The sequence below is a fragment of the Engraulis encrasicolus genome, chromosome 9 (assembly GCF_034702125.1).
Source record: "Engraulis encrasicolus isolate BLACKSEA-1 chromosome 9, IST_EnEncr_1.0, whole genome shotgun sequence".
NCBI classification, from domain to species: Eukaryota; Metazoa; Chordata; class Actinopteri; order Clupeiformes; family Engraulidae; genus Engraulis; species Engraulis encrasicolus.
Genome location: NC_085865.1, coordinates 33,596,693 through 33,622,597, shown reverse-complemented (window position 1 = coordinate 33,622,597; position 25,905 = coordinate 33,596,693). Strand labels below are relative to the sequence as shown.

Here is a 25,905-nt window from a genome sequence, read left to right as displayed (position 1 = left end):
GATGTCACGAACCAGGAAGCTTGAGTTCAGGGACTACAGAAAGACAGAAAGTCGCAAGGAAACATACCAAAAATCATCAGATGTTCAACATTAAATGGTATTAAATAGCCTAGCTGGCACGCTGTGCAAGTTGGTCGCCTGATAAGGAATGGGAATCACCACGATCTACTTTCTTTTCACGCTTGGAAATAATGTCCTGTTGTGTTTGAGTTATTCAGAGTTTAGCAGGAAAAATGAATGGCACTTTAACTCACAGAATGCCAGCAGTTCTTGCAGCGCGAGGAGACACACCATTCCCACGCTATCATACAAAAAGCTTATTGGTAATGTAATGTCTGCGTTATTAATAGTCTACAAAACTGAATACATGATTACACTATCCTGTACAGATGCAGACTGCAAATGCATTAGTTGTCTGTTGTATTTCAGAGACTTTCCCCCTTGATGAAATTGATGGCAACTACGTCCGAACTGTAAAGAGATGTGTCTTTTCCGAGTCATCTCCAACTCCTTTAAAAGGTTCTTTGAAGTTAGCAGCAGTCTCAAAGGTAATATTACATACAACATTTGCACAGTTTGTTCTGCATTTGTTTCAATTGGAGAAATGGGTCCTGGGTCATTATCACTGTACGTGCCTTTGGGACATTGAGTGAGAGTACACATTTCACATACCAATTTTATTAAGCTACACGTAGAATATTGAAAATGCATATTGGCCAAGCTTATACACTTTTCATTAAATAAATACAAAATGTCAAAATATGGGCATATGTCGATCAGGGCCATGTTGCATAAAATATAAAAACAGAGCAAAACTTTGTAATAGTTTTGTTAAGTCATTATTTGGTCATCAGGAAATCACAAACAAGGTTACTGTACATAGGTTACTGTACATATATGTACATACCGGTATTCGTTTTTTTCATTACATTTACTGTAAATTTGACAGGGTGGACAAACACCACTCATAAAATGGCCACAGGGTGACTGACAGGGTGGACAGCGACAGGGCGGATATTTTCAGGCCAAATTTGCCTATCTACACTTAAATAAAGTGATACAAAATTAAGAAAAAATAACCCCAAGATGGTAAATTTAGTATAGATACACGTCTTAAGGGTTATACTTTTGTAATAAAAGGTCAGAACATCATTTCACATAAATTTTGAAAATTAATGTGTGGTTATAGCTGGGACCTACACTTAATCATGATAATGACCCTCCTGGCACCGGGCCCAACCATGTCATAGTCTTTGTTGCCCCCTGTGATAAAATGTATGGTATAGACTTAACTGAATAACAAAGCATACATTTCTCTCTTAGGAGGCGCTGGAAACAATGTTAGACCTGGATGCATCTGCATTGCTTTCTGAGGACCTTGTCCTTTACCTCGGTGGAAGCAAGCTTTTCCCTAGCTCAGTCCCTCTTGCCCACAGATATGGAGGACATCAGGTTAGCAATTTCCCACATAATATGGAGATGTACAATGGGTTGAAGACACATATGAAGTTAATGTTTTTTATCATTTCAAGTTTGGCTATTGGGCAGGTCAGCTGGGCGATGGGAGAGCACATTTGCTTGGTGAATACACCAACAGGTCAGTTATTGCATTATCACACACACACAAAAATCACAATATATGTAAGAAGCATTTCTGCATATCGAAACTCTGACCACCATTGCAGAAAGGGCGAGACATGGGAGCTTCAGCTGAAAGGATCTGGGAAGACGCCCTATTCAAGGTACAGTATAGTAAGTCCATCACCATCAGGGATGCTTAATCTGCTTCTCATCAGAATTACATGTAGGCTACTCCACTTGTCAACTCCATTTATGAAAGCAAAAGCCCACCTGGGAAACTCCAACTCCCATTGTCATTGTGACACAGCACTCCACAGCACACAAGTGTTCACTGCACATTGCACACAACGAAATAGCATTTTATGCCTCACTCGTGCATGGGAGCAGCCCCCCATGGCAAGGGAGCAGTGCAGCGGGGCGGTACCATGCTCAGGATACCTCAGTCATGGAGGAGGATGGGGGAGAGCACATTAATTACTCCCCCCATCAACCTGGCAGATCGGGAGTCAACCTTTGGGCTGCAAATCTGACGCCCTAACTAGTGGTGTGGATCGGCACTGCCCTCACGATCCGATTCGATCACGATTCGGGAGGTAGCGATTCGTTTCGATTCGATTCTATGTGATCCGATCCGATTCAATTCTACAATGATTTGCAATGCATTACATTTCTACTGAAAGCAAAGCAAATGTTTAATCAGTCATGATGAGGCAATACAAGTAGTCAGATACTGAGCAACAATTTATTGGCTGTTTTCTGTATGAGTCTGTATCAGTCTTGCAATGTTTTGAAGTGCTTTTATTTAATTTAACATTCATTTGCTCCCGAAATATCCATGGAAGTAATTGAAACTTAAAAAAATTGCCGGATCGATTCTGGGAGCCGGATCGATTCTGGATCATCCATGTCCCGCATTGGATTGCATCGCCGAATCGATCATTGTTGACACCACTAGCCCTAACTGCTTACCCACGACTGCCCATTATCCATCCTATAGTAGAAATTATGTAACAAACACAATTGTTATCCATCTTTGACCACTGAAATGCACTGAGCAACACTGGGTTTTGAGCCTAGTGTTATACCCCACATCATCTACCTCGCTGATAATTGAATTGATAGTTAACTCCCTCTGAATCAAACATAAGGGTCATTCTACGCTTCCAGTGCGCTTTTGGCAAACACAAAATGTCAATTATCAGGGTTTTTTTTTTTTCAAATAAATGACCTAGATGTTTCCATGGTGTATAAAAAATGACCTTACGGTACCCTCTACTTCAGGCCTCAAATTAATCATGAGGGCACTTGATGACTGAAATGCCCTCTTAACCCCATGTACAATAGCACTGTATCAAACATTCAAGCTTGGAAAAACTTTGTTTTTCAGAGTTCTTCATAGTAATCTAGACCTTCAAAGTACATGTATTTGTCCATAGCTTATCACAGTGTCTGTTTCTTCTGCTGCCATCTGTTGGTCAAAAAAAAAGTAACAACACGTTGTTTTTTTGAGCCCATCCTATTCTGTCATTTTTAAGTCTGAGTGCCCTAAAACTTTTGGAATACACTGTACAGTTCCCAAATATGATGGAAAATCAATTCTAACTCCCAAAGCATGCATAGTTTCTAATATCTGGAACCCCAAATATGCAAGACTCTTCATCACGCTTTTCACAAATTCCATTTTCAAGGCTTAATATAGCCACAAATAATCAAGGTATGCTATTTGTAAGCACATCATCTGATAGACAGGGTCATATAGAGGGGACATGGTGATTTTAAGGCCTGTATCTTCCTTCAAACTAAAACTAGAGGTGTCAAAATCTGCTTGTAAATTTTGTATGCAATTCACACACTGTAAAAAATGCCCGTTGAAATTACGGCAAAAAACTATCAAATTGCAACAGTCAGTGACCGTAAAATGTAAAACAGTTTATCTCTGTACTAAATATGGCAAGCCACTATTTAGTCAAAAAGCGCTACATAACTTTATTTTTGACAGGTGTCATATGTAGAAAATACTGGACTGTTCTCTGTAAACGAAGATATTGGAAAACACCGTTAAGTGAGATGAAGTAGTCAAGAAACGGTACATAACTTTATTTTTCACTGGTGTCAATATGTAGAAAATACTGAACTGTTCACTGAAAAGAAAATATTGGAAAATACCGTTAAGTGAAGATGAAGTAGTCAAGAAACGGTATATGACTTTATTTTTCACTGGTGTATATGTACACAGCTAATCTGCCAGAGTTAGATTGATCAGAGTTAGACTGGTGCTCAGCCAAAATCTAAACATCAAGAGTTGTAGCAACACTACAGAGTGTTATTTGACTCCTCTGGATTCGAGTTGTTGAGCTAAGAGAGCTAGAGAGTTAATGTTTAACTCCCTAGAGAGTTATGAAAACACGCCTCCCCAATTTCCAAATGTTTTAGCAACATGAGCAGCCATTTTTTGTTGAGTCCCCTATAAGTGAACCAAACTCAATCCTCTGTGTGAACCAACAGACAAAGAACTCTGTTCTGCTTTTCTTCACATTGTGTATACTACAAAAAGTAGGTGCTCTTTCTGGTCATGTTAGGCTTTTTGTCCTCTTTTAGTCCAATAGATCTCTTGTGATTGCACTTGTTCCAGGTGTAACTTGTCAAACCGCTGATAGGCTGGTTGTAACAGGCAGAGTTTGATGTCAACACGCTATTTGATTAGTAGCCATCAATGAGTATTAACTTAGAGTACAACCCTTTGCATGTGTTCTAGTTCATCCTGCGAAAAATTCTCCACCGCAATATTTTTTTCCTTTATTGGACTTTGAGGCTTTGCCATCAGAGTTTTCGATTGAGAGGCAAATTGACACAGTAAACCTCTTCAAAATTCAGAATATCTTTTTTTTCATTCCTCCTACCAACAGAAAGCAATGGAGGTTATAATGAATTAAATATTAATTACTCCACAGAAAACATATTGCCTGTCTGCTTGGCTCCAGGTGCCTCCACGTTGTAGATTTGACAACAATGAAGCTGGCAACTGAATAAACTGTGCAACAGTTAAGGACTGCAAATGGCAACAGTTTGCACATTTTGCATTAATTCACTGTAACTTATTATTTATCCGGTAACAGCCTACAGTTTAGCCTCATTTAATGTGTAAAATATACCTATAGACTAGTATAATCTGAAAAAGTCTACCTGGGACAGTAATCCCTTGATTTAGTCTCTTAGAAGTAGCCCAGTCTATTTGAAACTGTCATTCTACCCCATCCAAATCAATCTATCAATCAATTCCTGACCTCACCTGAGTGCTAAGGGCTGTCATGCAATGATTAACTTACTGCCTGCACCTGTCAAATGCTTAATCACTCGGGTCACATGGTTCACTTGAACATGTATTTAAACAGGGACTGTTGCATTGTACTGCTCACTGGTTGCTAGCTAGCTAGGTGGCTGGCTGGCCGGCTGGCTGGCCGGCTGGCTGGCCGGCCGGCTGTAAGGCCGGCTGTAAGGCCGGCTGTAAGGCCGGCTGTAAGGCCGGCTGTAAGGCCGGCTGGTCGGCTGGCCTGCCCTCACCTCGCCTCGCCTGGCCTGGCCTGGCCGGCCCGGTTAGCAGGTCACGTTGTAAGGGTGGCTGCATGGCTTGCTAACTAGCTTGTTTGTTAGCTTGCTTGCCCCGCTAGCTTTGGCCTTCATTTTCCTTAAGGTTATTTTCAGGCCTTTTTTAAATAAAGAATGGATTTGCATACCCTTCATTGATGATACTAGACTGGTCCACCTGCCTGCACTAGACAATCTGGCAATTGGGCATTTATTTAGGTATCTAATTAAGTTGATGTTTATTGGACTCCAGTGAGTTGAATCAGTCCAATCAGTTGTCTGTGATTGCAACTCTATAATTGGACTCACCTGAGTATAATCAGTCCAATCAGTTGTCTGATTGTAACTCTATAATTGAACTCAACTGAGTATAATCCGTTTTTACCGTAATTTATTTAATGGTACGTTTTGGCAACCACTGCTGCCATAATTTTACCGTAAAATGTAAAAAATAATGATACCGTTATTTATTTAACGGTAGGCTTTGGCAACCACTGCTGCCATAATTTTACCGTAAAATGTAAAAAGGAAATATACCGTTATTTGTTTAAAGGTAGACTTTGGCAACCACTGCTGCCAGCAATCTACCGTAAGAACAACAGTTCTTTTTTTACTGTGCAGTCTTGAAAAGTGGGCATGGCACCTAATCTTTGGAGGGCCTCATCTCCACAACCATTAGACGTAGGGTGCTAATACTTGGTATTCTTTCAATTGACATAAAAAGGTACCTGTATGTGAGGTATCAGGCAAATTGGAGAGGTTCACCTGGGGAGGCCGTGTGAATTGACATGGAATGACCCAATTGTCTTGGGCAAAACAAGTTTCTTTACATGCTAATATGAAGACTGAATCATTTGGTAAACAGGACGGCATGAAAACGCCCAACTGTGGTGTAGGTCAGGAGACGGGCGTGCTGTGGTGACATGTGCTGTGTCCTGCTGTGGTGTACCCTCTAGGTCAGGAGACGGGCGTGCTGTGGTGCGCTCCTCTGTGAGGGAGTTCCTGTGCAGTGAGGCCATGCATCACCTGGGGGTGCCCACCTCTAGGGCAGCCAGGTAAGCAGCCAGGCCATGCATCACCTGGGGGTACCCAACTCTAGGGCAGCCAGGTAAGCAGCCAGGCCATGCATCACCTGGGGGTACCCACCTCTAGGGCAGCCAGGTAAGCAGCCAGGCCATGCATCACCTGGGGGTGCCCACCTCTAGGGCAGTCAGGTAAGCAGCCAGGCCATGCATCACCTGGGGGTGCCCACCTCTAGGGCAGCCAGGTGAACAGCTCATCAGCCACAGGTGTAGGCAGCAGGCACAGGTGTGTGTGCCCACCCACTGGTCAATTAGACCCACCCAATCAGGAGGCCTTTTAAGTTTGATTGATTTTTACAGTAATTATTATTAATAATAATAATGATAACAATAATAATGTGTGGTTGGGTTAGGCCCACCTGATTATTTTCTGAGTCAACCCATTGTATGACTTCTAGCTGCACGTTGAGCCATAGGAATAATTCTGGGTAGAACTCTGTGCTCATGTTTTGTTGCAAAAAGCCATTTATTTCTGCCAGGTTATGTAGTTCAGAAATTATTTTTTTTGGTAACGCTTTACTTTACGGTACAGTATTTACTGTGTACTTTCTGCGTAACAATAGGGTAACAGACATAAGTTACATGGTATCTAACAGGTAAAATAGTAGTTACTATGAAACTACTGCGTATTTTCTAACCATCTAATCATCAAACTTCTCTCTGTTACCCTGTTGTTACCCAATTAATGGTATTTACTTTGATATTACCCCCTTTTTACCCATTAGATACCATGTAACTTCTCTCTGTTACCCTGCTGTTACCCAGAAAGTACCCAGTAATTACATATGGTAACTGTACCGTAAAGTAAAGCGTTACCCATTTTTTTTTTTTTAATGCATCTTGAAAGTAACTTTTGTGTTTAGTTTACCTGTAGCTTAACGAAACTGCATCACTGTAGGCTGCCGGCATTCACAGATGTCGCTGCGTTGATCAATAAATCCCTTTTAGACACCCACAGTTCCCTCTCTGGGCCTCTCTGTCTGAAGCCATTTTAGGCTCTTGGGCTTAGCTCATAATTTGCAGAGAGCTTTAAACAGGCACGGGAGCTGTGAATAAACACCAGAGGCCATGAAAGCAAAAGTGCTAGGTGGGGGGCTAATGTGAACCGTGTCAAGTGACAGGAAAGCAATGTGTGAAAGTGCTATTCTCTAGTGGAATGGGAGTTGAATGTACAGTATGTTGCCAGATCATTTTAAAGGAAAGGAAAGGAAACGAAACGAAATGTTGGCAGTATTAGCTCTTTCAAATATGAACCGAATCACTTTAATTGAATACTTTTTTATCTAAGAAGATTAAGAGAGCCTTAGATGTCCTTCAAACAGTATTGTATTTTGTCTTTGATTGCTCTGCTGGTTGGAAGTGAAACCTCCTGGACTACAATGAGGTGCTCAGCTCATCCAAACAGGCGTAGTATTGTTTTAGCCCATAGAGGGCGACAAAGAGAATATAAATACACCTTTCTTGCTGTTACAAGTTAATGAACTACTGAAACAATTTTGGAAACCTCATACTGTATGTTGAAATGTTTGGAGACATTTAAGGTTGAAAAACTACTTACACTTTCTGTGACATTCAACTGTTGCCTTCAACTCTTGCCAATATATGTTACCCATTTATTAATCAAACACCATGAAATAACTTTAAGGATAGTAAGCTTTGAAGAAGTTTCGTGAGAGGTTAGTCAAATGCTCACTTTTATCCTTTGCCAAAAATCTTTCTCTCCCTCTTTGTTATTGTTTGATATGGAGATTGTGTGTCGAATTCTTCCACAGTCTTGTGGTGAGTGGGGAACCTGTGTGGAGAGACCCGTTCTACAACGGGACCGTGAAAAAGGAAAGAGGTGCAGTAGACCAGTGTTTCGCAAACTTTGTCAGACCAAGGACCACTTTGTTTTTTTTGTTTTTGTTTTTGTTTGTTTGGGTTTTTTTCAGGGACCACCTGCCAACTAATTGATAACTGATGGGTTTGCTCATGGTGCAGGTTTTAGGCACTGCAGATTCAGCTTTATATATACCGGTACAGTACATTCCATGCCTATTATTGCCTTGAAACATTGACTACATATATAGTTCTCGCCTCGCGGACCACCAGTGGTCTGCAGATCACACTATGAGAACCACTGCTGTAGACCTTCCTATTCAATAATAACATTGTGGTATGATATTATTTTAATCCATGGTGCTTTTAGAGTGTGACATGGAATAGCCTGGAAGGAAGCTGTATGTTTTGGTTAATATCGTTCTATGCCTTTTTAAACCTGTGTTTTTGTAGGAGCTGTAGTTTTGCGTCTAGCCAAGTCTTGGTTCCGCATAGGATCCCTGGAGATTCTGTCCAAATCTGGAGAACTGGATCTTCTGAGGTCTGAATTACCATCATTTCTTAATTATGAAAAATATTGACACATTGTGCAAATTGTTGTTTTTTTATTTTTTTTACACATTTTGTTTTTACTTAACACAGGAAAATGTTGGACTTTGTTATTGAGGAACATTTTGCATCAATTAACAAAGATGACCCAGATAAATATGTGGTAAGTGCCCCAAGTGTGTGTGTGTGTGTGTGTGTGTGTGTGTGTGTGTGTGTGTGTGTGTGTGTGTCTGTCTGTCTGTCTGTCTGTCTGTCTGTCTGTCTGTCTGTCTGTCTGTCTGTCTGTCTGTCTGTCTGTCTGTCTGTCTGTCTGTGGTTACACATTTATGATACGTGCCAGCAGAAATATAGCTTTTCCTTTTTGTCTCGTTTACACCCACAGGCTTTCTTCTCCTCAGTTGTTAATGAAACTGCTCACATGGTAGCTCAGTGGATGGCTGTTGGATTTGCACATGGTAGATACTTTTTGTTACACCATTGTACTGTAATAACAGTAATATATCATAATTCTGGTACATAATACTCTACATTACTAACATAACATTACTTTGTTTTTTAAAGGTGTGGCAAATACAGACAATTTCAGTCTCCTGTCTATCACTATAGATTATGGACCATTTGGCTTCATGGAAGCCTATAACCCAAGTAAGTTCTACTGTGTGGAGACGTCTGTGTCATGGATGCAAGTGGTCATTCAAAGTGCTCTGTATTTTCATTGTATCTATCAATCGTCCATCTGTTTAAGGTTCTTATCCATTACAGTTAATTAGTCTCTCGTGGACTTTGGGTGACCCTTTCTTTTGTGATTTGGTCTTAGATTTTGTGCCCAATACATCTGACGACGAAGGGCGTTACAGTGTCGGAGCTCAGGCAAATGTGGGCCTTTTTAATCTGGAGAAACTTCTGGAAGCATTGCATCCTGTACTTAATCCAAACCAGCGGTCATGGTGAGCTCATATCACATATCTATGTTATGTCAAGTTACTGAATGAGCAACTTAGTAGTAATAATAGTGAAATAATTCACTATATTGTGTCGTATACGTACTGTATGCATGACAATATGTCCTGATTTCTGTTGCAGGGCAAAAGCCTTTCTAAAAGGCTATCCTCAGATATACCAGAGAAGGTAATATGATTGAGACATAATCGGCATGTTCAATGTGTGTCATTGGAATATTGTCATCCCAAGATTCTATCTGTGTGTGTGATCTTGCAGGTACAGTATATGTATGTATGTGTGTATTCCTTTAGGTTTCATGAGTTATTCACGACCAAACTGGGTCTGAAGGGGCAGGAGGAGACTGATGATGGTTATCTAATTGCATTTCTTCTGAAGGTACGGTAAGAGTCAACTCCACTTCATGAGGAGAAGAGAGGACCTTACCTGCCATGCATTTGCTTACATCCATGTAATTTGGATTTGTATGATGTGGATACGTTACCCTGTTCATCTTTGCTTGAAGCATGTATTTCAACCCGACAATCATATATATTTGAGTTTGGCTTCCAAATCAAAGTGAGCTGGTTGCATGTTTGTTGAAGTGGGAGCGTTGCTCTTTTCATGCATAAATAGTACACAACCTCTGTATATGGTTGGATTTTGAGTGAGTGAGTGAGTGAGTGAGTGAGTGAGTGAGTGAGTGAGTGAGTGAGTGAGTGAGTGAGTGAGTGAGTGAGTGAGTGAGTGAGTGAGTGAGTGAGTGAGTGAGTGAGTGAGTGAGTGAGTGAGTGAGTGAGTGAATTGCATTGATTCATTGATTGATTTGTGTGATTAGGACATTTTGTGTGTATGCTAATAAGAGTTTCCCTCCTCTTCTCCTGATGTAGATGATGGAGGATACAGCTGCAGACTTCACCATGACCTTCAGGCAGCTGAGTGAAGTTTCAGCCCAGCAGCTCCGCAGCGGGACCATACCCATGGTAACCACACCATCCAGACCATAATATCTCAACCTCTAGTGAGCAGGGCAACAGCTCTGCATAAAATACTGCATTAAGAAAAGTCAAAACTTCACTGCTATCCATATTTCTTCTGTTAACAATTGCAACAGGTCTCTCACAATTGATTTAGTTTGATTAGCGGCAAACTTCATGAAAAATATACACAGAAATGTCAAGATAGTCATGGTGAGTTGTAGTAACAAACTGTATCTTGTCTCTTTTCATAGGAAATGTGGGCTTTGCAAGACCTCTCAAGGCACAAGTTCTTCTCTGAATGGGTGAATATGTACCTGCCAAGACTCCAAAGGTAATACTGCAGATTGCCTTTGTAGATTATTTTTGCATGTAAGTTAATTTTATGGTTTTACAACATTGTGAAATAGACTAATTGGCTAAGAAGAGTCATTTTTAGTGTGGAAACTACTCTTTCATGTGAATTTCACATATTGTTTTAATGCATAGCCGTTCATATAATACCATGTTACATTTAAAGGTTAAAACAGTTATATGTGAAATGTGCTGTGGTCCGCAAAACCCGCAGCCTTTGAGAGCCTAATTGTTTCTGCACAGTCCACGATCACATCTCAGTCAAATATCCCTCCAGCCATTAGTCATGGTTTCCCCGTCAGTGTGTTTTGTTTGTTTACTTTGCTTGTACGGGTCATTTGAGCCCAACTTCCCTCTGGGAGCTGGAGGAGATCTGAGGGGTGATGCTTTGCCCAGATGGCTGCCTTCACTAGCTCTCTACGTTTTCACCCATCCATCTTTTCTCTTTCCACCTACGGATCTGTCCATCCATTAATCTATCCATCTACGTACTGTATCCATCCTCTCATCCATCCTCTCGTCCATCCATCTGTCCATCCATCTGTTCATTCATTCATTCATTCATTCATTCATTCATTCATTCATTCATTCATTAATTCATTCATTCATTCATTCTTTCATTTCTGTTCTTTGCCAGGGCACATGCATCAGATGAAGCTCGACAACACAGTATGAAAGGTGAGCCCTCATTGAGGTAACCCTCTGAAGCAATCCTCATTGAAGTAACACACCGGATCCCAGTCCTCATTGCAGCGACACTGACGCAATCCTTATTGATGTAACACTCAGAAGCCAACGTCACTGCAGTGTAAACTCTTTTGTCTTCAGAGGGCAGACTTGTTGGTAAGGTAAAAGATAGTTAGTGGGTCGAGAGGGTCATAGTTTTGACTTCAGATTTCAGTCACGGACTTGGTCCTGGAAGATTGCAGGTTCAAAACTGACTAATTGCCCTGGAGCATGGGGCTGTGCCCATACACTTCTACCCACATGCTGTTGTCATAGGGCCACCTGCTCGCGCATGTTGTGGGTTTAATGTACAGGCTTATATTTATTTATTTATTTTGGTGATACTTTATTTTAAGCGGACTTAAATACAGTATACTTACTCATTAGGTACAGAGTGGAATAACTGGTGTAATAACATGTAAGTACAACTGTAATATATGTTATTACATCATATTCACAATGTTTTTGTGTATCTACATACCAAGGGTGCCTTGGGCCTCAGTGCAGCCATTTGCCTCCCTGGAAGAATTCATCCCTTTGGCAAAGTAATATAAAACCACTTCAAAGTACATGATGGTCATTATTGTCATTATGGTATGTAGATACACAACATGTTTGATGTAATAACATGTGTTACAATTGTACTTATATGTTATTACACCAGTTATTCCATTGTACCTAATGAGTAAGTACACTGTAATTAAAGCCCCCTTAAAATGAAGTGTTGCCTTTTTTTAGTTTGAATGTTAAACGTTACTGATAATGTCTTATCTACTTAACTGTGAAATGTTATGTTTTGAAATTTCATTTTGCATTTTCAGGGGTCAATCCAAGGTATATCTTGAGGAACTGGATGGCAGAGTCTGCTATTCGGAAAGCAGAGAATGACGATTTCTCTGAGGTAGGCTTTTTTCTCTCAGATCGCTAGCATGGCTGCATATACTTTTTTCAATATATCTTTGGCTGTCCGTTGCTTTGAAAATAGTCTACTCTACCTTTTTCCAATAGATCTTTGGCTGTTCACCATTGTTTTACAAATGCTGCCATGGGCTGCTGTCGCCTCATGAATTTATGTATACAACAACTCACTGCTGACTAACACAAAAACAAATAAAGTTCACAGTGCAAAGTATATAAGAAGATTGCTATGAGAGGTTCCTGATCAAGGGCTGCAATAATCTGCCAAGTCAGAGTAGAACGTCTGTGCCAGTTGGTTTATTGGCTTTGAAATCCAACCCCCTTTTATCAACATTGATCTGATGCAGCAGCGTTTGCCAATCATCTTTCACTCTGTTTCAACCCAGCGTTATACCAAGATGTTTCCAAATCATTAAAGGCACATCTTACAATATTTTTTTCAGACATGGTAAAAAGGATCAGTCCTGACTCAGGTCAGGTCTGTCAGGGTTAGCAGAATGACACTAATGTTTTCAACAGTTTGACGTGCTAATCATTTGCTGTGCCTTAAAATTGGCTGGCTTTTCATATTACATTACATTACATTTGTACTACTATGAGTTTGTTCAATGGATATACACATACTGTATAGTATACGTATATAGACTATTGAGGTCAGATTCCTTGTACATGTGCTGTACAGTAAGTGTGCTTGCCCAATAAACTGATTGTAGTTCTGATACTTTTTGTCTAATTGTGATTATTTTCTTTGTGTGTGTGCGTGTGTGTGTGTGTGTGTGTCAGGTGAGGTTGCTGCAGGAGGTTCTGTCCAGGCCTTACACAAAGCAGCCCAGGGCTGAGGAGCTTCACTACGCTTACAGACCTCCTCACTGGGCACACGGCCTCAAGGTCAGCTGCTCCTCCTGAAGGACATCTCAAGGTCAGATGCTCCTCCTGAAGGACACCTCAAGGTCAAAGAGGCTTGAGTTGAACTGCCATCTAGCAGATATTGGAGGATATATGTGTCCAATAGAAGCACTTTCTAAATTATAGCAAATACCTTGTTGTACAAGATAGTCATTCCATTTAACATGCCCTTGGATTCTAAGTATCCACTAAAAATCCCACTTTTTATTTAGTTTTTTTGTTGCCATACTTTGTACGCAATGTGGAGATTTTTTTTATAGACATTTTCACACACTGATAGAAATATTAACAGTTGAAAAGTGGAAAATGTGCTGTAAATGTGTCTCCCTTTGAAGAGTTTTTTTCCAAAACACAATAAATACAACTTCCATAAATATTTCCATATCATACTTCAATATCACATTGGGGCAATTAGAACTGGTTTAGTGCTCGGTTATGTTTCCATTCCAAATCAGAACAATTTACTGATTTAAATCGAAAAACACATTTAAAAAACATGCAATTAAAAAAAAAAGTAAAAAACAAATTAGGCCATATATCGCACGGCCTCTCATGGCTTATTGCTTAATTAGTTTATATGCACTACTGAAAAGAGCAGTAAACTGAAGACTTGACTTTGAAATGTGGACAATCTTATCTGGTTCCACACATTATACTGCAACCAGCCAGACGTTAACACCTCCATTCAGTGCTGTGAAGGATGGTGGTATACAGTGCTGGGAAGGAAAATGCCTTTAGTTCCACTCCACACCGATTTATTTCATGGAATATACAAAATGACTTGGACAACAACAACAATAACAACATAGAGAGTCTGTTTCTGTAGAAAGATCTTTTCTTTTGACAATCTTTTGACCGTAATTGATTCCAAAAGTTCTGATCCTCCAGATTAAGTCAAATTTGCCCAAGAGAGTCGAATTTATTGAACAGTACCACAACACTTTTCAGATGGAGTTTTAAAATGGGGGGTTGTAATGTCAAGAAAAGCCACATCAGACTTTTAAATGACAATGTGCCTGAAAATGACAATAAATGACAATGACATGATGACAATGGCCTGAAAATACAGTCTGAACTAAAAAAGTGAAAGGCATATTTCATTTGAAAAAAAAAAAACATTTACAGCAGATACTAATTTTCAACATTAACACTGTCCCTTTCATTTTACTTAAACTAGTATTGTTGTTCTGACAACAGAAAAGTAATTCCAGTTTTTAAAAATAGAAGTAATATCTATTAACCTAGTAGTAGAGTAGAGTAGAGGTGAGACTTTAACGTGGTATGTCATATCAACATAAACTTTATTGTCAATTCATGACTTGCCAATTCTTTGTTGCTACAGTACACAGTAAAAATAATATACAGTTTAGTTTTCCATCAACATCTTAAGAATTGGCTAAATGTTAAAAAGACACACTCCCCATTCCTTTAAAAACAATAATTTATAATCAGTAGTTATGCTTTACTTAAACACAGTGTTGTTATAGTTGGTCATTGTTCCTTTGTTATAATGCAAAACAGCATCAACAGGAACAGAGCACATGTGCACTTAACAAACACCTTGAAATGTACAGGACCTTAACTGGACCTTAACATTTTTATAAGATTTTTTTTTGGTCTTTTTGACTTTAATTATGATAGGACAGTGAAGGTGGTGACAGGAAGCGAGTGGGGAGAGAGAGACGGCGAAGGGCCGGCAAAGGACCCTGGCTGGGACCCGGGTCAGCCGCATGGTAGACGAGTGCCCTACCGTTTGGCCAAGGCAGGGCCGACTGGATCTTAACATATTGACACAAAAGTTAGACAGAACTGTTTTAAATGGTTGTGCTCAGTATCACTAAAGACGTCATAGCATCTGTCCAAGCTTGAATTGTAACAGTTTTTATGAAAGATGGTTGGTAGCTCAAGTTAGGTCGCAGTATCTTCACAACAGTGTTGGGTGCTCTTGGATGAAGGGCTCAGTCCAATTCAACAAACAAGGATTAATCCAGGCAACTCCAAGTAGTTATCAAATAGAGAGGAACTGACTGTATGTAATGAAATGTAATGTAATGTGATGTAATGACTTTTCAAAAAATCCTCTAAGATTTCCTCCCTTATTTGTTTACTGCTTGATTTGTAACACTTGAAAGTATTTGTATCTACCACTAAAAGATTCCCAAATCCTGCCTTATAGCAATCCTTGAATGGCAAACATAACACAAGTTTACTACTCTTTACAAGCCCTTTTACACCCCTTTAACCCAAGGGCCAAAATGATGACCGGGCCAGTCCAGTCCAGTTCAGTGGTAAACGTTTCAGCAGACGACAGCAGGCAAAGAGGAAAAAAGGGGACAGTCAACAAGGCCCTACTGTACCATAGACCTGAATAGCCATCTATAGACATGTGTATGGGCAGCACCTCTACAGGTTGCGTTTCTTCTGCATGGCCACCATCAGCTCGTTCATAAAGTCTCCTCCACCAGAGGGCGCCGCAGCCACAGGCGTAGTCCTCTTAGGTGGAGGTGGGCCTACTTTCCTGACCGGAGGCTTGGGTCCCGCTGCTGCCGCCGGTGGGGGCGGAGGTGGAGGCGGGGGTGGCACAGGGCCACCAGACGGCGCAGGGAAAGCTGAGGGGGGCGGCGGAGGGAGCATCACCGGGTCTGGAGGTGGAGGGGGCAGACCCCCAGCCGGGAAGCCCACCGCGGGAGGGGGTGGAGGCAGGAAGTCTGGAGGCATCTCATCGTCGTCTGGAGGTGGTGGTGGTGGTAAGTCATCCAGGGGGGGTGGGGGTGGGGAGAAGCCGGCACCCATGCAGGAGGGTGGGGGTGGAGGAGGGAGAGGACCTTTGGAGAAGCCGGCAGCCATGCTGGAGGGAGGGGGAGGAGGAGGAAGATGACCTTGGGAGAACATGGTGGTTGTGGGAGGAGGGGGCAGGGAGGGATCTGGGGGAGGGGGAGGCAACATCTCCGTCACTGATGGAGGTGGAGGTGGTAAAGTGGCCTGGTTACTTGGGGCCTATTTTCAAAACAAAGAGAATGAAAGAATATAGTGTCACATCCACATTCAGATACTATAATGGCAAGGCAAGGCAAGGCAATTTATTTCTAAAGCGCATCTAAAGCGCATACATGGAAGCAATTCAATGTGTTTTACAAAGAGATAAAAAACATGTAAAAAAGAGAAGACCAAAAGCATAAAAGCATATAAACAATAGCCGCGTAAGGCGTGCTGTAACAGAAGATAAACACACATGACAAAGTAATTACAAAGAAGTAATTACGAACTTATTATCCTACACCTATTGTAGTATTTCTAATAAACCTCAAATACCCATTCTACCGATGTGAATGGGTGTTCACATTACAACTGACACAACTTTATTAAAATAGTTCGTACCAGCCATTTTGAAACTATTGTACTACTGTGTACTAGTGGTACACAGAGATTTCAAACCATATTGATGAAACTGGTGAAGACTACAGTACTGTTGCTTCAAATGACAGAAACCCATAATAAGAAGGATAGTTTTAAATTTGCTTTTTGTTTTATGTTTATTTTGTCTATATTTCTAATACCTGTAAAATGAAGGTATAACGATATATTATCATTACATAATTTAGGGCATTAGATGGGCCATTATTCCTTTGTTTTTATATACACTGACTGTATGTACTTTTTTAGTAACACTGTGGAATAGGGTTCACATGTTAACCATTCATGCATTCCCAATGAATTGTTTAGTGCCTTATAAGACATGAGTTAAGAGCCTAACCAGCCCTTCTCACGATCAATAATTAAGGTTTTATTGTCAGTGAACAAGGAATATGTGAATACATGACAAAGAAATGATTGATCTTGCTTAACAAATGTCACTTATACAGTTACGCATGTATCACTGCCTTAAAATAAAGAGTTACCATATTTTTTTATTCACTTAGTCCTGAAATTCTTACAAGACAATTTGAGTTATTATATTTGATACCCTCAGTCAACACGAGCTCAAAACAGGTCTGCAAGATGGGTCATGATCATTTCCACCCTCCTACTGTACCTTAGGAGCTGCATCCTGAGCTGGCTTTGCAGCGTGTCCATTGGCCGCTTTGGCTGGAACAGAACAGAGAGACCGTGGGTGAGATGATGGCGTGAGCAGAGCAGCAGTGCAATCTACTATAGGTCCTTGGTCTCCAAACAAAGGCCCACGGGCCAAATCCGTCCCTAGCATGGCAATCATTTGGCCCACCATGACATCAGAACAAATTAAAACATAAATGTGTGTGATGTTCGATCACTAAAACTTCAGTAGGTCATATCTCTCCCAAAGCATTCACAGAGAGGTAGAGCTTATGCTAACGGGGCCCCTAACAGACATTGACTGAAGCGAAACGGACAAGCGAAAATCTGTTCTCTGTCCACACATCTAATTTGTTGGGGCGTTGGTTTGGCCCGCAGCCTCACTTGCTCTGCACAATTTGGCCCTTAGAGAAAAATAATTGGAGACCACCAGTGCCTAATATAGCATGGATATCATACACCATTCAATTTGTCTTATACTGCCTCAGTGTAACGTGTAGGCAACAATAGAATCATAAAGCATTTTCATTTCATTTCATTTTTTTTCTTTCTTCCTTCCCTTTTTGTCATCAATATAACATATTAATGTATCAAGATCACAGTGCTATTCCCATAGTTATCCATTGACGTATTTAGAAATGATATTCTCTATTACTAAATGTATATGTACTCTGTAATAGACATTTTTTAAGTGCTATTAGATCATAGTGACTCCAAAGTGGATGTATATTGCGAACCTTTAGGAGTTGGTGACGGTGTTGAGGCATTGGAACCGATCTTGTCTGTCCATGACATTGATGCCGAGGTTTTCTTGACTGCAGTTTTGTAGTTGTCATAAAGTGTCATGCCATACTGTTTAAACAGACAAGAATGTAAATTAAAATCATCAAAGCACACAATAACTTGTAAGAAGAAAAACATATACATTATTCAAACCATCAATCAATAAAAATAAAACAATGAAATAAAAAGGGGGCAGCAGCTTCTTGTTGTACCTAATGGTCTGTGAGAAACTATCACCTACCTTTGCGATACGTATTCCTGTCACCCACAGTGTCATGGTCTTTTGATCGTCACAGCACAAGTACTTGATGTACTGGGATTCCTTTTGGATCTGGGGGTGCTACGACAGGATGAGGGAAAAAGTCAAGTCAAGTCAGCTTTTATTGTCACTTTCTTCATATGCACAAGTCATACAAGGAAACAAAATTACGTTTTCTCTCTATACCATGCCAGTACATAGACATGTGCAAGACTGACATTTTACAGACTGACATAAAGTGCAAGACAGGACAGGTAACAGTGATGGACTGGTAAAAATAAGTGGTCAATAATAAATACAGTACAAACTAGAAGCACTAGAAGCACAGACCTCCGCCAAGGAAGCTGCTTGATAGAACATTTGACTATGCTACGCCCTAAGTCTTTCTGCCTTCTATTTTTTGAGTCCACGCAATTCAATTTCTGGTCACTAGGGGCGTCTACTAGCCTGGGAACAGGGCAGTGTGTCATAATAGCCAAGTATTCCGGCTCCATACGGAATTTACAATAGGCAACTCCCCAGACCTAATCTCACTTGTGATTAGGTCTGGTGTTAACCAGGCAAGGCGTCTACATATGTGGGCCAGCAATGGTGAAGAATCTTTTAAAAAGTCCTGGTTCCGGTTTGTGATCCGGATCATCACCAGAATTTAATCACTTGTTCCTTGGGTTATTAGCAACAACTCCACAAAGTTTCGTTGAAATCAGTTGATTAGTTTTTGTGTTATGCTGCTGACAAACAAACAGACAGACAAACCAACGCGACCGAAAACATTACCTCCTTGGCGGAGGTAATGAACATTTAGCATTTAACATTCAGCATTTAACATTGAACATGTAAACAGAAGATAAGATAAATATAAAATAGAGTGTAGACATTACAATAATAGAATAATAACAGTGACAGTACAGTAGCAGCATTGTATGCAGCATGTTATATTGTCTTATGTTCCAGGACATTCACACATTGATTGTGGCCAAGTCAGAAATTGCCCTCTGATCTACATTTTATATATCACAAGATATATTGACACAACATATCACGTTGTGTTCACACACACTTTCTTTGAAGGAGTCTACATAAGGGTGTCATCACTGTCATGAAACCTGCATGACCCATGACGGACATAACCCAGTCACCCCTACCTAGTATTGATGACACATTATCGATGTTGATGACTGTGGCCATGATGTGTCATTGGGTTTTTGGAATGTCATGATACCCAAACAATGTCAACTAGACATTCCAAAAACAAGAATGACACATTACATTGAGAATATTACTGACATATCATGTCAATCTTATGCCGGTTATATGACACCCTTATAGACCCATTCAAATGAAAGTGTTAGCGACTTAATTAAAACCAGTCTATCATGCCATCATAAGCACGTACCATATGTCAGTCTTTAAGATAGTAAGCCCTTTAAGCTTCTCGCCCGTGCTCTGAAAGACCTACAAAGCAATCTCCGTTGCATGACCTCACCTCACCGCATTCAGATCGACTTTTAACTTAAGAAAGCTGGTGCTCATCAAACCTAATGCAGGTGCCGGAAAAACAAGAACGCTCTGCAGCCAACCGCCCAACGCAATCTGAGACTGCTGGCTGATAGACCCATGCGATCAGGGGCCCATGCCAGGGATGATGATGGACACTTTGGATGTCACGTACACACCATCCCATTATTCAGGACCAAACACCTTTGATTAAAACCTGCCCATTATCAGGGTGGCCGCGGGTCCTTAAAAAGTCTTAAAAAGTCTTAAATTTCATTTTCGCCAAATAAGGCCTTGAAAAGTCTTATTTTGTCTTAAATGTTCAACCCAAATGTCTTAAATTTGTGGAGCTTAATTTAGGGAGGAATAATTATGTCAGCCATGTGATGAACTTCGCGACGGAAATCGGGAGTTGTAACCATGTAGTGTAATTTAGAACGCATTATTGAATTTTATTTAGTGTAAAGTGTATTTAGTGTATTTAGTGTTTTCAAACGGCTACATTAATGTAAATACTCAATTGGTTTTTGTGCTTCATTTGAACCTGTGTATGATCTTGCGAGTTGGTCCTAATTTCATTTGGAAAATGGTATTGAAAAGTCTTAAAATGTCTTAATTTTGACTTGCTAAAACCTGTAAACGCAGCGAGTTGGTATTAATTTTATTTGGAAAATGGTATTGAAAAGTCTTAAAATGTCTTAATTTTGACTTGGTCAAACCTGTAGACACCCTGATTATGTCATCATAGATATGTGCAGTATATCAGCTTCTGGCTTGTGCTCACAACAACCTATGAAGCAAACTATTTTGGATGACTTTGCCTCACTGCATTCTGACTCTTAAATAAAGAAAGCTGGTGCTGATCAAACCTAATGCAGGTGCCTGTAAACCAACAAAGGTCAAGAGCCAACCATCCCAAAAGATCTAAGGCTCCGCTGGCTCTGGCTGGATGCAACCTGTGGCCTGTGTGTGCCAGGGATGATGGTGATGGACACTTTGTTTACCTGGATCGGTCTCAAGGATTTTCAAAGACATACAAAGAACATGAGCTCATTTCTGAACATCAGAGCTGGCATGTAGCCTCACAAAACCTCTGTCTGGAGGTAAGACTGCTTCCTATAGGCTACTTTAGTACGGGTAAGACTGGGTAAGCAGGCAGGAAGTCCGGTTTGTTGCTCAAAGGTTACTTGTTCGATTTCCCTCCCTGTCAGTTGGGTGGGCGAAGTGAATGAGCAGCACTGTCCCTCATCCCCTTCCATGACTGAGATACCCTTCACACTTCTTCCTTAGGACACTTGTTGGGAAGCCCCCTTTCAAGGGCGAGGCATAAATGCAATTTCGTTGAGTGCAATGTCTGCGGTGTAACAGACAATGAGGCTTTTCCTGTGGGACTTTCAGTATGCACTGGAACTGTCTGGCCCTGGTGACCTGCAGTAACTACGTATGTCCACTAGGTGGAGTGCCGAAGGTACCGTATGCTCTTAGTAATAAAGTAAAACACTGTAGCCTGTTTTTGTTTCCATACAGATGCTGTTCTCATTGAAGGGCCAATTATCTACACTGCCAGAAAATGAACAAATTTTCGAAACTACTGTAAAAGTCTTCATTACGGATTGCGAATGGAGCACATCTGTGTCACAGCCTCAGCTTCAAATGGTAGTCATTCTGGCCCTCTTTGAGGCCAGTCATTACCGTAATTACAGCGCATTACTGACGACAGCCATGGAGTAGGTAGACACACACACGCACGCACACACACTCACGCAGACGCACACACATGCATGCACACACACACAGACGCACACACACATGGACTCACGCACGCACACGCACACACACACACACACACACACACTCACACAGACACACACACAGATGCACACACACAGACGCACGCACACACACACACACACAGACACACACACACACACACACCTTGAAGTAATCTGTGGGTGACCTGACCTTCTCGGAAAGGTAAGGGTTTGTCTAATGGGACCTGGTTTCACATGGGACCTGGATTTTTTTTCTCTTTCTTCCCCTGTCTCTCTCTCTTCTCTTCTCTCTCTCTTTCTCTCTCTCTCCTCTCTGAGTGTGTGTGTGTGTGTGTGTGTGTGTCTGTGTCTGTGTCTGTGTCTGTGTCTGTGTGTCTGTGTGTCTGTGTGTGCTTATGCACATGTGTGTGCACGTAGAGCAAGACAGTATTCCTCTGTGACCAAGAATATTGTTCTGAAAATTAAAATGTCCATCTTTGTGTGATTTGTTCACTCTCGGGGAGTCCATTTCATACCTGCTGTTTTCATCATCCTATGCAGACAGACACAGACAGACAGACACAGACAGACAGACAGTAAATGGAATAGGGCCAAGCAGACTTCATGAGAGTCATGTTAAGCTGTATAAGCGACAGCACAGACTGAGGTCATTGGATGACTCATCTTCACTTGACCACTGCAAAAATCTCTCTCTCTCTCTCTCTCTCTCTCTCTCTCTTTCTCTCTCTCTCTCTCTCTCTCTCTCTCTCTCTCTCTCATTCCTTTTGTCTGTCTCGGTCCCTAGCGTCCTAGCCTTGGGGTCTAATATCGCTTTGTAAAAAAAAAAAAACGTTTTAGTCTAAGCACTTGTCTTTGAACTCTTTGTCTTCGATTGTCTTTGACTTCGAACACCTAACCTTGCACTTCAGCACTGATTCAAGCCATTCTTTTCAAGACCACAGACACTTTTGAAAAACAAGAAGAGAACAGAACAAGAAAATAAAAACGGCAGCATAAGATGGACAGAAAAGTTTCAGATCCCTCGAAACTCCTCAACAGTTAGGCTTCATTTCTGCTCTGATAGTCAATGTCCATTTTTTCACTTGAGGCACTGGAGAGAACAGAGAATGTTGGTGGCCATCTTTCTGGCACTTCCAAACAACACCTTGATCTCTCTCTCTCTCTCTCCCTCTCGCTCTCTCTCTCTCAGACTTCACCATCCTCTCCACCTCTTTTTTTAACATAAGAACAAGAATAAAAATGATCCATTCTCTTCTCTTCTCTCTCTCATTCACTCCAAAGAATGAGAATTCATGTTGACCATGTTGCCAGTAATGATCTGGAGGGTATACACAAAAAGTTCCAAAAATCCCCCCACGTGTTTGCTCCAAATCCCTTTTTCCATGGTGGTGGTGGTTGAATCCATAGAGGAAGTTTGAGGTTACCCAGTGTGTATACACCACTTCCCAAACATCAAATCCTCTGACAGCTTCAAACCGTCACATAGCCATAATTTGCTTACATGCTTTATATGCCAGTATTCTGTTTGGGTGGACTGCTTTGTCAAGATGAGCTACCAACAGACTGTTAACGTAGCCCAAATCCAAACCCTAACCCTTGTTCCGCTGAGATGGGCTGCTTTGTCAGGATGAGCTACCAATAGGCAATTACATCATAACATTGCCCTAATCCAGTCGTTCTTTCCTTGGGCACTGGTACATTTCAACGTGGTTCGCGCACCCCCTAAGGCCAAAGCGAATGTTGCACACGCGCACATCATGCAGTCATTTTGGGGAATCCTCATTTCCAATAGACCTGCCACTATTACTGCCTTCATTGCAATGGAACTTGTAGTTGCATAACAAGTCTAGGAGTTATAAATTGCACTTCAGATGGACCCTTCCAGCATACAATTCACCAAACAATTAAAAACTACTTAATGTTCATTCATGCGTAAAAACACATATATCAGCCATTGCTCTATTCAGCTCGCGCACACCATTGGGCCAGACCTCGCACCCCCAGGGGTGCACGCACCCCAGTTTGGGAAACCCTGCCCTAATCCTTACCTACACTTCACAAGCCCTACACCCGGACCTCATGAGGGCCTCTTCTGTAGAGTGCTGTAATGGCTTGGTAGCTTGACTCGACGGGAAGATTATATCGACACCACACCAGACTTGTGTTTACAGTGTGTGTCGCCAACTCATTTTGTGTCCTTCATTGCTGCGGTGACTGTGGGGTGGTCATTGGCATGCTGCGCCAAGACACAGAGATGCAGCATAGTCACAGGCCAACCCCATGGCAGAGCCATTGTGAGTCATTGTACACGGCCAGCCTGCTGCATGAGGAGATAATCAGACCACAGTGGATGAAAATCTGGGACCTTCCTATGGTATCTTCCATGGCAATCAGGGGCACTGCTATTTCTACACTCAATATCGTTAAGAAATAAGCTTAGTTTTGCTTTAAAAATCACAGCATAACGTGGGTGTTCTATTGTTTCGCCGGTAATAGGCCACCAAAAGCAGGCACACTCCCCAAATGTCTGTGCTGTCAGAGGCGCATCTTGTCACCAGGCCAGGCAGGCAACAGCTTGGGGCCCCTGGATGGTGAATAACAGCTCACACTTTGCTACAGTAGTGGGATATTTCTTTCAAATGTTCACTCCTACCTTCGAAATCTCGATAGGGGCCCCAGCTGAACCTAGAGTCGCCTCTGTGTGCTGTCTGCTGTCTGCTCAGCACTGGTGGACCACACTCGTTCTCTTCATTTACAGTTCCTGTCTGACAACCATTTATTAGGATTTTGTTTTCTGCTGAACTGATGACTCACTGGGCCTTACTTTAACCATAATAGCAAACACTCAAACCAGCAAAATTGGTGAAGCCCAGTCAGAGTCAAAGTTCCTGGCCCAGGGCAAGGGCCCAGGGCCATTCACAGGCGTAAATGCAGCCCAGACTTCAGCCAGTGTCATGTCAGATTCACAGAACACACGTGGTGCAGTGGCGGAACAATTTCAGACAGGGCCCCAAGGCAAGAGACACTGATAGGGCCCCCCATATGGCCTGCCAAGGTCACAATTGGGCCCCGACACCAATGCAGGGGGGCCCTGAGCCCCAGGGCAAATGCCCTACTCGCCCTCCCTGTAGCTCCGCCCCTGACGTGGTGCATAGTCAGCCCGTTGATTGAGTAGACCAGACCTCAATGAATGAAAATAGATATTTTCCTTGAAAAGTGGTTGACATTTGAATTGCTGAAATATCGTGAAAAATAAGCAATGTTTTTGCTTGAGGAAATTGAAACTAAGTGGGTTTCCTTGTGTTTCACTGGTGACAGACCACCAAAATAGGGGCAACTCGATGACGTCTTCTCATCATGGTAAGATCAGACCGCAGTGAATGAAAATTGTGGACATATCACTTATTTGCCTTGGCGACCGAAACCATTCCTCATTCCATTTTTGATTGAAAAAATGGGGAGTTTTCTTGCATTTCCCCATTACAATGACAGACCACTTAAATCAGGGATGTTTCCCAGAAATCACTGACGTATATTACTCACCCTTCTGCTGGACCAAAAAACTAGTTCAGCTCATTGACAGCTTGGGTCTGGCAACTCTCCACGGGTATTTGTTTGCTTCCTGGTGGCCATGTGACTCTGTGGTAATGGCAAAGCTACTGGGAGTACTTTAAACCCCTGTGGCAAACATTCAAACCAACAAAACTGATGAAGGCCAGCCAAAACCTTGGCAGAGTTGCCTGACCGTATCAAGTAAGAATCGAAAGACATGGACACAGCGATGTAGTAAAATTCCATGATTTATGGTACTACCGTGGTAGCCGTGGCCTAATGAATTAGTGTTTTTGTGTATTAGTCTTGGAATCGGAGGGTTGCATGCTTCAAATCCAATATCATCCATGGCTTAAGCACCCATGACCAAGGGATTGAACTTCAAATTGCTCCAGGGACTGTAACGAATATCCTGTACCTAAATAACTGCATACCACATTGGATAAAAGTGTCAACTAAGTGTAATGTAATGTACTACTAGGGCAGTTGGTCGTGTTCTTAGAAAGGGTTTCTCTGAAAAATCACTGACTGCTCACTGGTCTGCTGTCCGCTCA

At 41.5% G+C, this 25,905-nt stretch overlaps 2 protein-coding genes across 2 annotated transcripts in view; one reads left to right on the top strand and one right to left on the bottom strand.

The window, feature by feature from the left end:
- The first annotated feature begins 18 nt into the window (after positions 1–18).
- On the top strand, positions 19–13,821 carry LOC134455710 (protein adenylyltransferase SelO-like). The gene is made up of 19 exons (XM_063206953.1): positions 19–323; positions 430–548; positions 1,324–1,452; positions 1,533–1,597; positions 1,686–1,742; positions 6,123–6,221; positions 8,021–8,088; positions 8,520–8,607; positions 8,709–8,778; positions 8,998–9,070; positions 9,177–9,260; positions 9,433–9,562; positions 9,699–9,743; positions 9,869–9,953; positions 10,445–10,537; positions 10,786–10,865; positions 11,523–11,563; positions 12,433–12,512; positions 13,313–13,821. The coding sequence occupies exons 1-19, from the start codon at positions 149–151 to the stop codon at positions 13,433–13,435; spliced, it is 1,704 nt and encodes a 567-aa protein (XP_063063023.1). The 5' UTR covers positions 19–148; the 3' UTR covers positions 13,436–13,821.
- A 2,014-nt stretch (positions 13,822–15,835) lies between these two features.
- Positions 15,836–25,905, bottom strand: part of apbb1ip (amyloid beta (A4) precursor protein-binding, family B, member 1 interacting protein) — a 52,496-nt gene continuing 42,426 nt past the window's right edge. The window contains exons 11-14 of the mRNA XM_063206952.1: positions 18,513–18,611; positions 18,226–18,340; positions 17,469–17,521; positions 15,836–16,432 (exon numbers count right to left, since the gene is read on the bottom strand). Coding sequence (XP_063063022.1) covers positions 15,839–16,432; positions 17,469–17,521; positions 18,226–18,340; positions 18,513–18,611 — 861 coding nt within the window. The 3' untranslated portion in view covers positions 15,836–15,838. The remainder of the gene's footprint in view (positions 16,433–17,468; positions 17,522–18,225; positions 18,341–18,512; positions 18,612–25,905) is intronic.